We start from the raw sequence: 14511 nt of genomic DNA on the forward strand, positions 1-14511 counted from the left end.
CAGTCTAAGTGGTGTCCGGTTTGTGATAAGATCCCAGAAACGGACCAACATGTACTGTTTGTTTGTCCGGTATACAAGAAGATTAGGCACCGATGGCTTCAACAGGTCTGCCGGAATCTCAGGACAACTCATTGTGGGGAGGCGTACAGGATATTAAAATATGATACCAGCCTCCCTGTCGTGTATTCAGTTTCCCGATACTTATTTTCTATGTAGTGTGTCCGTCTAACTGTATTAAAATCTAGCCTGGTTTAATCGGATCTTTTTTAACCTTTTAAACAATTTTTACCCCTTTTACTGTATAAAATTGAGTCGTTTTATATATATGTATGCTTTTTCTGAGATCTTTTAAATATTGCACTGTCCAGCACTTTATTTCATCTTGTATAACAAAATTGTATGAAATGTGTTGTATTTTTAAATGTACTTTTATGGCCAGAATGGCCGAAATAAAGATGTTTTGATTTGATTTGATTTGAATAATAAAAAACATTTCGTAGGTGAGAGGCCTTGCACAAAGGCAGTGTGATAGTATTCTCATGAAGTGTTCCGTGTCAGCAAGGTCGATGTTTCTGCAAAACCAGTCCAAGTGTCACGAATGCAAAATATGTGTCAAACCTTAATGTGGCAAAGAGAAGGCAACTTTAGGAAAGAGGATTGTGTAAATGTAAGAATGACACAAATTCCTATCTTGCATAACTCGGGCACGACATCCTTACTGTCAGTCTGTTTTTTATGTATCTCGCTTAGGTATCTCCCTTTTCTCTCTGCTGTGACCTCATGTGTGCATTTGTTTCCTCCGATGTTCATGCCTGTCTATCCCCCTCTATGCCTTTATTCTCCCTCTTTCTACTCCCATTAATAATCGGTCTAGGGTGACTTACATCCCACATTTTGCAGGTTTGTCCTGCAGTTGTGGTTCCTGTCTACAAAACGGTTGTGGAGGATGCCCATTGTCCCATATTTTGGTTCCTGCCATTCCTTATTCCCTCTTTCAGCCCCTTATGAGCTGGAAAATAAGTATCTATTGGTGGATTGAAGAGAGGAGCTTCAGCACAGGAATGGTCCTGCACAATGTAGCTTCAGGAGTATATTCAGCTATGGAGATTGCAAATTCAGCCACTTGTGGTTACGTACGCCTGAATGTGTGAATGAAGACAATGCTTGGGATTTATCCTGGAAGTACAACCTTGAAATACCAGCATTTGTAAAGTGCACAGCTACCTCCAGAGAGGTGTCCCGGCGCTGGGGGCCTTCGGGAAGATTAAGCGAGCTATTGCCCAGAGTCACATGGTTTTGGGCCAACCTGCCGCCGGGGCTTGAACCGTGAACCCCGTGGTCCGGAGCCAGGCACCCTTGATGTTTATTTCTTCCCTTAAGCATGTTTCAAAGTGCTGACATATTGACAGCCAAGTGGAAAGAGCCACAGAAATGATTTGCCCAGGATTCAAAAGTTTGTTAAAGTAGTAGACCCAAGACTGCAGTACAGTGCTACTTGCTACGAAGGCTATACCTTTACCACCATATTGTATTTTAATTAATATACCATCGGGCCAGTCAATTATTCCTGCCCCGCAAACCCCAGGTAATTTCCAGTCTATTGTTTTTACTACACTCTTACTAGCAACTTTTTCATTGATTCTAAATACTTCTATTCCCAGAGGAATAAGTTAAAAAAGTGATTTCCAAAATAGCGCACAATTAGTTCATATGCGAAGCCTTGATAAAAAAATTGTGGTTTTCTGCATCCAGGTTTCCAACTATTCTGCTAGATTTCAACTGGGATGGCAGTTATTCTGATGGCAAGGTCAACGGACTACCTTTCCCAGGGAAATGCCACTGTACTGCCAACTATGATACTACAAAGTCTATTGCTAGCATATTTAGGTGAAGTGATAAAGCAGAGATGAGATGCCACGTGTCCTAGTTCAGTGGCTAAAGCGTATCCGCTGGACCAGGTCCTGTGGCAATAGATGGTTACTGGACATTATTCTTTTTAGATACTGATATTTACCAGTAGTGTTTCAGAGCTTAAGACTGTTACATTCCATTTGGATACCAGAGTTGTTCATTTTCTAAACATGCCCCTCATAGGTTTCAATAGCCAGCAGTCAAGGCTTATTCCAGTAGGTACTGGAGGGATTAGAACTTAAATACAGAATGAATAGCTCAATCTTCAGACGAGCTAATATTTTAAGATGACCTGATATAAGAGTGGGGGATTTAGAATGAAATACTAAAAATGTGCAGACGTCTTTTGGTGTCTGCCTGTGATGTCTCTTCACACTGGCAAAGTGTCCTGCAAAGTGATAAGGGAAAGTTGGTCACCCTTTTAATGGTTGTCTCCTGGTGTGAGAAGGTGTGTTCATGTATGGTCCGGTTTAGGCAAGAGCGTGACTTTTCGGTGAGATAGACGTGCTTTCCGCTCCCAGGTACAGACATGAGGGTCAGATGGGGCTGGTGAGAGTGAGGCAAATAGATAGTGGATAATGAAAGGGAGATACAGAGATGGCCAGGTCAAAGAATGGGTACCTTTGGGATGGTGAAGGGTGAGTGGTGTGCCCATGTGAGAGTGCAAGATGATCTGTATGTCTATGTGAGTTCAAGGTGAGCTGTGTGCATGTCAGTGCGGGTTGAGAGATGTGCAGGGTGAGTGAGTGATATGGCCATATGAACGCATGGTGAGCCCTAGCATTAATTGACTACACCATATCAGTATTATAAATTCAGATATTTTTTAGGGTAAAACCCCAGCCTTGCGTTACCAGTATTTTTATAAGTCCAGATTTACATGACAGCGCTTCAGAACTCCTACTGAAACATTGATTTTAATAAGCAGTAACTAAATATTGGTTGAAATTCCCTTTCGTTCTATGCAAGCATCACACATTCGCTCTCCTATGCCTTGTTCTGCCCCACATCCACACCATAGATACCACAAAAGGTTTAAAGTCACAATTGGAAACTATTTACATGAAAACGTCACTTACTTAGAACCTTGCCCGTGCACTGGACCCATCAATATTGCATGGAGACTTTGTGGTTAGATGCAGGGAAGGGGCCCAGAAGACACTATATTCTTAGTGACCCTGATATCACAACAGGACATCGTTTTGGTTGTTTGACTTATTGTCACCCATGTTTATGTACAAAATTAAAATTCATGGAAGTCTGTGGGAAAAGGCTCTTTCTTTTTCAGGGTTGGTGCATAAGAAAACTCAATCAACAACTATAAAAATTAACTATCTTCAAAAAAGCTTAAAAACACAATGATACGCAGCTTGTTGTTATGTTTTTGCCTTTAGAGAGTGAAGGACCATCTGGCTTCACAATGGAAAGCCCATCAGCAGGATCTCCATCGGTTTGCAGCACTCCCCCTGTGCTTGTGTCTCCAGCTCCTTTGCAGAGTAATCTCTCTGCTAAACAGGTATGAATAACACAAGTCAAACTATGTTGGGGCCTATTGACGTGTCCATTTGTAATTGTTTGTGCTTGTTCTTTCTTCTCCATGTGATTCCTGATTTAAACATGTCAATTACCATTAAAATAATCTCCTATTTGCCATATCTTCTGCTGTGGGTGGTAATGAGCAACACTACAAATGGGAATCATTCATGCTTTTGTGAGGTGCCTCAAAATAAGTATTTTCTTATCTAACAAAAAAAGGTCATGATTTTGTTTAAGAGGAAGTGGCACACAAAATTGCGTACAATGAAAACAGAAGACAAAAACCTCCCATGAGGCAAAATTATCCAATAACAGTGCAACTACAGTCAACCAATTGATTGTGAAGCCCTTCAAGGGATGGTGAGTAACTTTATCAAGGGCATCAAAACAACAAGTGTAACTTTTGGTGTAGGCTATTAAGAAACCACTAATGGATCCAAAAGGAATTATTTATTCAGTGTAGGAATCTGTTTATTGTACGAATATTAATAAAGGAAACCCATCATTATTTGAGGTCCGCCTTAGTAGCATGGAAAAGCAAAGCGTGTTACATTTGCAATTATAAATATTAGTGTTCTCTAAAAGACATTTGCTGCACTTATTTTGAATTCCTGGCCCTACATGTGACTGAAAACCCGTGTCACAAATTCCTCTATCTGATTATCCAAGGAGTAGCATGTAATGCCTTTAAGTGGTAGCTCTGGGCCCTTAAAGAATTACTGTCTCTTTGTGAACTGCATACCGAAATGTAAGAAAAATTAAAGTGATTGAAGGGGCTGGCAAACAAAGCTGTTTGAAGAATATATCTGATAGACTTCTAGCCACATATTCCTTACTTCAGAATTATCCCCATGTGTCAGACTGAATCCGGCAAATGTTTGTGAGAAGTACCCCTGCATGCTGATAGGTGGGGTTGATCGGCTCCATGTGGCCTCGTCCACGCCGAAAGTGACGTGCACGGTGCCTGTATAGGCACCAACCCGGCGCGCTGACATCATTTCTTTTCTTTCTGCAGCAGTCAGCGCAGATCTGGAGAAGAGCTACCCCTTAGTCAATTTTTGACTAATCTTTTTTTACTTTTTGTTCGAGTCTTTTTGAGGTTTTCCTCTTGGTGTGCTAGGGATGTCCTCTTGACAGGCAGGCTTCAAGCCCTGCGGCGCCTCTCACTGCTCGATGTCGGTGGAAGACCCGCATCTTGTATGCCTTTGATGTCTCGAGCGTTACCACGATCCAAAGGCCTGCTCTGATTGCTGCGCCATGAACCCGAAGGCCTTGAGGGAGTGATCCCTCAATCTCCTAGTGCTCGATACTGTGATGATCCAGATCTCATTGAGAGGAAGGTCCCTGGAGCAGTCGAGGAGTCTGAGATCCTTTTCGCACTCAAAGTCTTCGAGTAATTCATGCCAAAAGAAGAAGAAGTCAAAGAGGTCTTGAACTTCTCCTTGTCTGTCAGCTGATGAGGTGAGCATGCGGTGACATTCGAGGCCTGACTCTACGGTCGAGATAGCGCCTGCACCGTCTCGTCGCATCCCAGAGTTTCTGGGAACTGAAGCAACCCCCGCCCAATTAAAAAATAATTGAGGCTATGCACCTCATATTTGGGTGGCCCATTCCCTCTGGCTTGCCTTCTGGCTCTGAGGGTTCAGGAGGGGCCCCTGTTGGTCCACGCTGGCAGCTGTGGCCTTGACATCAGTCGGGCCACTTGGATCCACAGATGTATCTGGACCCGTGCCTGTCGTGCCACTATGACCTTCCCCCGGGCCAATGCCGACACTCCCGGTGCAGTCAGCACCCACATCCATATTCTGGTCCCCAACTTCGACACAGAGCCGGATGGGTGTTGCCTGACGCCATATCTGGTGACGTCTGGAGCCATGACTTCCAGGCAGGAGACTGCGCCCTATTTTTTAGGACTTGGAGAGGATTGGGAGGGGGTTACTGGACCCTTAAGAATACCAGCCTTATGACACTAACATGGACTGCTGTGAAGATTTGGCGGGTGCCAGTGGACTGGATACCTCTCCGGATACTGGCAGGCTTTGTCCTCCTACCATGGCTATGGAAGTGGGAGCTTCATTTGAAATGGTGGTGAGGAGGGTGGCAGAGGTCCTGGACCTTAGGTTGCCGTCGGTGACAGTCAAGACAAATGTCTTGACAGAAGTGCTTCAACTAAGAGTGTCCGCTTCTCATGTTTAATGAGGCTCTTACTGGCGTCTTGCTTGGGACTTGCTCCAAGCACAACACAAGGGATCCTGTGAACAGGATAATTACCTGCCCCAGGGGACCCCAACTTCCTCACGCATTACCCTACCCCAAAGAGCTTGGTGGTATAAGATGCCACTTCTCATGTGAATCCTGGCACATTACCAATCGCACAACCGGATCAGGAATCCAAGACGCTGGGCAACTTAGGAAAGAAGATGTTTTCTTCCACCATCCTGACTCTGATGTGGACTGGACACCGCCGACTCACTGGGCAGAGCGGTCTCGTCGACAGTGACCTTACAGCACTAAGCCTGGTTGAGGACAACTGGCTTTTTCTGGGGCTGTCCAAGCGTAGGTTATTGACATGCCCTTTGATGGCTCCCATCTCTTCAGAGACCAGGCGAATTTAGCGCTAGAGCTTTTAAGGACAGCAGGGCTATGGCCATGTCCTTGCTCCTTTCCGTGGTTGGGCCAGTGGTCGTACCAGTAGCCCCCGCAGCCTCTAAGCCCTTATAGTGTTCCCCTTTATCATAATGGGCACCCAGAGGGTGGCAGGATCCATCATCACCTGCATCACTGGTGGTCTATTACATACGACCAGTGGGTTCTGCAGATTATTTGAAAGGGCTATTCCCTCCCCTTCAAGACTGCCCCTCCACCTGCTTGCGACAGGGTGGCGGAGGACCATCTTTCTTTATGCTGCCAGGAAGTGGCAGCTCTCTTGGACAAGGGAGCCATTGCCAGAAGTCGGTCGTGGTTTCTATTCCCGCTACTTTTTGTTGTCCAAGTAGGATGGAGGCCTACGTCCTATTCTAGACCTGCGCCCTCTCAATTCCTTCCTCAAGAATGAGAAGTTCAAAATGCTCACACTCGCTCAGGTCTTGTCTAACCTGGACCTGGAAGGTTGGTTGGTAGAGTTGGACTTGCAGAATGCATACTTCCACTTTTCCATTCTGCTTGCCCTCAGACTTTACCTGCAGTTAACAGTGGGCCACAAGCACTTTCAGTTCGCTGTGCTTCCTTTTGGCCTCACCAGCACCCACTGGGTGTTCACAAAGGTGATGGCGGTGGTTGCAGCTCATCTGCGAAGATCAGGGTTGCCGGTCTTCTTCCATCTTGACGACTGACTCTTGAAGGTGGGCCTGCATTGGTGGTTAACAAACTGCGATTGGGTCAGCGTCAGACCCATCTTTCTCCAACCAGATCTGACCGTAGTGACACATGCCTCACTGCTGGGATCGGGCAGCCATCTGGGAGAGGAGGAGATTAGAGGCCTCTAGTCTCAGGCAGAATCTGGACTTCTGGAGCTCCAGGCGATTTATTCTAAGGTAAAGAATATGTGGCTAGAAGTCTCTATCAGATGGACAAGTTACTTATCTTCGGTAACGCCTTATCTGGTAGAGACTCTAACTAGCTGCAGATTTCTTACCGACGCACCCATCATACCCGCTTTGCGAACGGATGTCTAGGGACAGGCTTTTCCCCTTTCAAGGCCTTAGTTTTCCACACCAGTGGTCAGCGTTCTTCGTGGAAGGTCTTGCAAGGTAACTGACGCCAGTGTGCTGGGGTGGCACACATATAGACACCACGCATATCACTTCTGGTGCCGAAGACAGCATGTGAAGCTGACTGACGCCACCTACCGGGGCAGAGGTACTGCTCATGAAAATTGGCCCCGCTCACCAATTCCTTACCTGGCACCAAGGTTGGTGCCCGCAGTGGAGCCTGCCAACTCGCGAGTTGTCCCCTTTTTTCAGCACCAGGGTCCTCCGTAACTTTGTTGACCGGCACCTGACTCCTGTAAGATACTTGGCACATGTTGATTAGCTCCACCCCCTTCCTGAGTCGCCCCATGTTGCCACCACCAATTATCCTCAGTCTGCGCGTCATCATTCACCCATTCATCCTCCTCCAGACTCCCCTGTGAGAAAGTGGCTCTGTACATACTGTTCCTTAATAGGTACATGGTGTACTGAGTCCACAGTCCCCAAGGGTTTGACAGAGGCTAAAGTTAGATATAACCTTACTCTCCAAAGTGGTAGCTTGATCGAACAGTAAGGCAGTATCAGAGTACAGTGTAAAGCATTTGTTGTACACACACAGTCAGCAAATGGTCTCACACACTCAATAACGGAACTCTAGGCCAATGGTTTATATATAAAAAATATATGCTTGTTTTATTTTAGAACCAACAATTGGATTTAAAATATACTTTCTCAGAATGAGATGTTTTATATAAATACTTTTGCAATATGCAATTGACTTTTGTAAACATTTACAAGGGGTTGCAATAGGCAACTCTATTTTTAACACAACAATGCATTGAGCTCAATGGAACTTTCAAGTTATTTGCAACAGTTTACGTTTTTGGATTACTTTTGGAATTCCAGGACTGGATCCTAGATTCAGTCCTGGGTCAGTACTTAGAATCAAGTGATGAAAGTCGACTTAATTACTGTAATGATTTTTAAACAATATTTAGCTATTTTAAAAGTTGACACTTAGAAAATATTTCAAAGAAAACAGTCAATGATTCCCTATGGAAGAAAATTCAAGTTGCAGGTACAGTATGTTCTCGTTACTTTTGTAATCCAGTACTGGGTGCCTAGGCTCAGTACTGGGTCCTTTATCCAAAACAGGTAAGTAATTACGTTTTCAGATATTATATGATTTTTAAAGAATATTTAAAGATTGCAGAAATTGACACTTAGAAGAAATTTCACAGAAAAACAGTCAATGATTTCCTATGGAAGAAAATTGGGTTACGTGTAAGTACAGTTGTAAGTATTTTTCAGAGTCAGTGCTGGGCACCAAGATCCAGCACTGGGAGCTCACCTAAGAGCAGGTGAGTAATTTCGTTTTCGTTACTCGGCTGATTTTTGGTGAATATTTTAAGATTTGAAAAGTCCACACTTAGAAGAAATTTCAGGGAAAAGCCAGTCAATGTTACCCTATGAGAAAAATAGAGTTATCGGTTTAAGGGTAAGTACTCGACTGGCAGAGTTGAGGTTCTGGGCATAGACTCAGGGGTCCCCCAGGGTCAGGTAGGTACAGTTGGTTCACCCTCAGCGACTCTAGGGCGGCCGGGTGCAGAGAGAGTTAGGCCCAATGTTATCTAATGAGGGATAGGGGGCCCTATGTTATCTAATGAGGGATAGGGGGCCCTTGGTTGGTGGCTGCTGACTGGCAAGCCACGCGGCTGTGGGAGCTGGGCTCCTGGTCACTTACTCAGGGCAAGTGGGGAAGTAGGTAGGTGTAGAGGTTTCACTGCCAGGGCCACTCGGGCGGCTGGGTGCAGGGTGCTTTTGAGCCTTCGGGCGCTCAATTTATTTCAATGGGAAATCTCCGGTTTAGAAAAAGACTGCAAGCTCGGGGACGAGGATTCTTCAGGTGCCACCACCACTTCGAGAGGTAAGTTGGGTAGTTGGAGGATAGGTAGGTACCCCGGGATTGGGCACAGGGGGCCGCGGGCGCCGCAGGCGCCGCGTGCAGGGGTGCCTTTTGGTGTCGAGAAATCTTACCCTCTGTTGATCGCGGTTGGGGGGGCACCTTGTTCTGAGGCTGCAGGCTTCTTCAGGAGTGTCGAGGGAGGTCCTTGGGTGCCGGACTCGGGGTCACAGTCGCCGTGGGGTCGTCCTCGTGGTCTTTGTTCACTCTGGCACTGGCCAGGCTTGGCTGGTGCAGAGTGTGCTGGGTTCGCGGTTCCGGGCTGCTGCCAGGGATTAGAGGTAGGTTTTGAGTAGAGCCTCTACTCATGGGAGTCCCAGGAGCTTAGAGCCAAAAGGTAGCCAGGTCCTCCGGGGTTTGTGAGGTTGCTGGCCACAAGAGATGCCGGGTTGGAGCAGGAGCAGGAGCAGGTTCGAGGGTCGACAGGCCGGTAGGGCTGGGGCCAAAGCAGTTAGTGTCTTCCTCTTCTTAGCAGCTGCAGGGCAGGTCTCCCACAGGCATCAGTGTGGGTTTAATGTGCTGAGAAGTTTGATACCAAACTTCTCAGTCTTCAGTGTTGCCATTATGGTGCTGTGGAGCTCGTGTTTGACAAGCTCTCAGCACCATGTACTCTTAAATGGCTGCACTGCACTTACAGTGCTCAGGAATGGACCTGGGTACTGTAGGGGCACAGGGCTCCTGCTCCGTTGCCCACACCATTGGCATAAGGCACCCAGCTAGAGGGGTGGCTGATGTATGCCATGGCAGTGTAGGTGATGGGCATGGCACACAGGGATGTGTGTCATGTCGACTTTGTTTTTGTCTTGCACCCAAACACTCAGCCTGCAAAGGCAGTGTGTGTGTGTAAGGGTACAGGGCCTCTAAGGGTGGCACAATGAGTGCTGCAGCCCTTAGAGGCCTTCCCTGGTCACAAGGCCCTGGGTACCTAGGGTACCATTTACCAGGGGCTGACATATGGCCAGGGTTTGCCAATTTGGGTTTTGTTTGTTTTAGGGAAGGAACATTGGCCCTGGGCACCTGATTGGCAGGAGTCCAGGGCACACTCAGTCAAAGTACATTCAGCAATTCAGCAAAAAGTGGGGGCATACCATTCAAGAAAGATGGCACTTTCTCACATCCTCTCATCGTAATCCAGCATTGTGTCCTCCATACACCCAACACGTTGTTCCTCACACACTGCTTACCAGTGTTGTTGCATGTCATGCCTTACATATGCTTGTTGCATCGTGATGTGCTAGAGGCCCTACTATGCCCTCCCAACCATTCTGCCTATGCATGATGCCACATGCTGTGTTGCTCCTCGCCAGGTGTTTCTCTGAGCCCTCTTGCCTGTTGCTCTGACAAGGCCACCCTGGACCTTCTTGGGTCAGTGCTTGTGCAGTCCAACTACGCCGTACGGCTGGCTACACTGAGCCCTGCCTTCATTTCTCCTCGGGTCACTGAAGCCGCACTGTGCTCTCCCGAGTCAGCCTTCCTGAAGCCAGCCTGGTGTGCTGGTCCCTACTGCCCTGGAAGCCTGGCTCGCCCCACCTCCGGCAACCAGCCAACTGCTGTGCTTCTCGAACTGTTGATCTGGTCTCTGCGTAAGAGAAGGGTCGAAACCTTCAATTACACTGATGACCTTCAGCTGGTGTTCGAAATTGACTCTTCCACCTCTTCAATATCCAACTTTCAATCTACCATGAGCTTTATCAGCGAATGGATGTACGCCAATCATTTGAAATTAAACCCAGACAAAACAGAGCTGATTCTCAAAGGTGGAACTGCCAACCCGTGGAACTCTCATTTCTGGCCTCCACTGCTGGGCAGTCCTCCATGCCCAGCATGCTCTGTGTGAAAAGTTTAGGGGTTATAATTAGCAACGATCTGTCCATGAAAGCCCAGATCGGCTCAGTGGTCTCCACTTGTTTTTTCCACCTACGTAGAATCCGTAAGATCAGTAGATCCTTGACCACTGAGGCCTTGACTCTAGTCACCTTAGCTTTGGTAATGTCCCGAATTGATTATGCCAACTCCCTATATGTTGGCATTCCTGCATATCAACTTCACCGCTTGCAGTTGGTACAAAACCAAGCGGCTAGGCTAATCTTTCGTCAACCCAGACACCATCATGTCAGTCCGCTGATGAAGAGTCTCCATTGTCTCCCGGTGGCCAAACGCTGTGCCTTCAAGCTGGGTTGTACCATCTTTAAAGCCCTTGCCGGGAACGGCCCAGCATTCATCTCCTCAAGGATTCAGCGTTATATCCCTCTTCGGGAATTGCACTCTTCTCACTTGAACCTGCTGACTACTCCTGCCTGCAAACGAAAAAAACACGGAGGACTCAGATTCCCAGTCTTGGCCCCACAATTCTGGAACTCGCTTCCTACGGGAAAGAGGTCTGCGGCTTCCTATACTCAGTTCAGAAGACAACTCAAGATCATGCTATTCTCCCAGGCATACGAGTAAGCTAACTGTCCTGTCGACGCAGCCTCCGCCCTTATTTCTCAGCGCCATGAAACCGTTTGTTGTACGCGCGCTTAATAAATACTTTTAACATAAACATAACATTAACAACTGTGCCACTGAGACCCCCACCCAGAAGTCTATGCCCCCACAATTCTGCACGCCCATCCCTTCATGCTCCATGGACTAGCCTCTCCCCCACCCCACCCGCTCTTCCTCTGAATCTCCCTCACCACCTATCTCTTCGCCCTCACTCCACCCAGTAGAGCTGCCACAATGGCAGAGCCCGGGCCCCCTGGAGAATCCTGTTCTTAAGCCTTCTCAAGCCCTTCGCCTGGTACTTTCTGTTCTCCTACACCCCGCTGCCCCACACTCAACCGCCCCCCTTCCTCTGGGGCCCCTTGTTGCCTCCTTCTGGTTAAATTCTAACCCTCCCCTCCCCTCCCCCCCCATCCCCACCCTTCCCCAACTGCTGTCTCCACCGACGGGACTTCCTGGCTGCTCATTCCCTCTCTGCGGTGTGAAGCTTATTCTTGCCTCTCGAGCGGCACCTTTTGCTCATCATAATCTGCCTCTTGGAGGAGACGTGACGTGGCAGCGAATCCGCCAGCACTGCTGCCTCGACCCCCTCTGACTCATGGCGCACCAGATGGCAGCCTCGTGCCTTTCCTTGACACACAGGCACCGTGAAACCTGCTGCTATTGCTGCATATCCAGTGCAGACCATGTATTTAAAATCGCTCTTTACACATGTAAGTGGTGCCAACTTCCTGACCATACTAGTCACCTACTGAGAAAATGGTGGTTGGTCACCAAAAATGTCTGGTAATATATGGGCTATGAAAAATCCAAAAACAGCCCAAAACATCGGTCGCAGTCGTTGGGCTGCACCATCGCCCCCAATAATCCGGGAGGGGGGGGGCAAACCTTCCTCCGGTCGGCTGCCCCCCAAAATCCTCTTGGGGCCTAGGAGTGACCCGAGTAGAAGAGCTTAAACATGTTTTAACAAGCATTTACAATGCAATGGTCTCGGCATTGGTAAAGTTAGAGCTATTGGCATTGCTCATGACATTATTTTTGTGTATGTTTTTGTTTTTAAAACATTTAAAGAAACAGCATTGTCATGAGCAATGCCAATAGCTCTAACTTTAACAATGCCGAGACCGTTGCATTGTAAATGCTTGTTAAATACAACTCAGAGATGGATTGGTAAAAAGAAAGTAGTGCAAATGTGCGATTGTGCATTTTTGTGTTGGAGAGGGGGTGCCGTAAGGCTAACAATCTGTAAAGAGAAATTAAACAAATATCAAAGGATAAGGATGAACACGAGATAACATACTAGAAACGGAAGTGGGGCGGATAGGTCGTGAAAACATGCATTAGACGGTTTAGGTTAAACCCGGGAATAAAGGCGATGATAATCGAGGCGTGCATCGGAAACGTGGTGAGGGGGCTCAAATAATACGTGTCTGAAGACAGATGGAAAATATGTGTCTTATTGAAAAGATGGAGGTATTGGTCTTATCCCTTAGAAATTTAAATAAAAAAAAAAGAGGCGGCGGGTATGGATGTTCTACGTATAATAGAGGGGTAGGGGAGAGGTATGGGCTGGATAGCGAGGTGGGGTGCGATGCCCAACAATTAAGACAAGTCAGCCACAGCGGTTAGTAGGTAGGAAAGAGGCACTAGGCCCGGAGAAGTGCCTTTTTGGATGTCTGTGCTGCTCTACTGGGTGCCAGAGAATGGAACTGTCCTAGGATTGGGTGAAAAATGTACCTCTCAGACTCACCTCCACTATCTTCTCACACTGTGTGCCTTTGCCGGCACCGGGCCCGCCGAGGACGAACACCACCAAAGGTTTCATGACAGAGCTTAGGATACAGCGAAGACTGGGAGGAATGCGGGACAGCGAGCCGAGGATACTGTACAACATGCAGAGGCTGGTGAAAGGCGGCGCAGGACACACCCGAGGGAGGGGCGGTACACCCGGCCTCAGTGGAACCAGGAAACCAGAACACAAACCGGCAGGCAGGAGGGCTACTAACATAGAAGAAAGACTACCACGGATATCCTGATTCTAGTCTGACAACAGGTCGGAACTATGCAAAGTTAAAATAGGAAGTCTGATGCGAATATGTTATATTTCCGCTACTTGTTACTATGTGTCAACTCATATTTGTCAATACACAGTACATGCAAGTTAAATTCAAAATAAAAATCAATCACTTGAAGATGGCCGCCGCCTTTCAAATGTTCATTAAAGAACCTTTTACGGCCTCCTTCGAGTCAGCCATTTTGGGAAGTGGCGATTTTTAAGCCACTCCCATAGAGCAACGTGTTTTAAGGGAATTCTGGCATGTCGTCATTGCAAAGAGAGCAATAATTTTACTTTAGAAATCGAACGAGGGTTTCCTAATCAGTATCATAAATTCAAGTGAGACTTCCAGCTGTTTTTAAAGTGAGCACGTGGTATAAAAAGCTCTTACACTGGAGCTAGAGCTCGATTTTACATCTTTAGTCAAATGATAATTGGAAAGGGAATCATTCACCAATGGAATTCGCTTTGATAAATATAAAACAAATCAAATATATTGCTTTCATCTTTGACACAGCCATAGCTCTTGCTCAGGCATCAGCCTGAGCCACGTGGAACAAGTCTAACACAGGGTCCAACAGTAAACAAGCCGAGGACACCGGAAGACACCACCGCCTTTCTCCGAGGCAGAGCAGAAATGCCTCGGAGAAACGCAGTGGCGTTTTCGGGGGCGTGTTTTGCTTTTATCTCCTCTTGCCATTGGCTGGAGGAGATAATTAGATTTGTTGAAAAAAACACGCCCCCTCCCCATCCGAAAAGGACGGGGCCTAATCGGAATGACGGACCTCTTCTCCAATGGCTGGCCAGCATTCAAGAGGCCAGCCAATGGAGAACAGGGGAGAAGAGGGGCGGGTTCAAGCCCCTCTTCTCCA

General features: G+C 47.1%; 1 protein-coding gene across 2 annotated transcripts in view; it reads left to right on the forward strand.

Moving 5' to 3' along the window:
• Positions 1-14511, forward strand: part of SFR1 (SWI5 dependent homologous recombination repair protein 1) — a 73490-nt gene that overhangs the window by 47844 nt on the left and 11135 nt on the right. For both annotated transcript variants that reach the window (XM_085607005.1, XM_085607016.1), the window contains exon 2: positions 3306-3427. In XM_085607005.1, coding sequence (XP_085463131.1) covers positions 3306-3427 — 122 coding nt within the window. The remainder of the gene's footprint in view (positions 1-3305; positions 3428-14511) is intronic.

Source organism: Triturus cristatus, chromosome 1_2, assembly GCF_964204655.1.
Source record: "Triturus cristatus chromosome 1_2, aTriCri1.1, whole genome shotgun sequence".
NCBI lineage: Eukaryota > Metazoa > Chordata > Amphibia > Caudata > Salamandridae > Triturus > Triturus cristatus.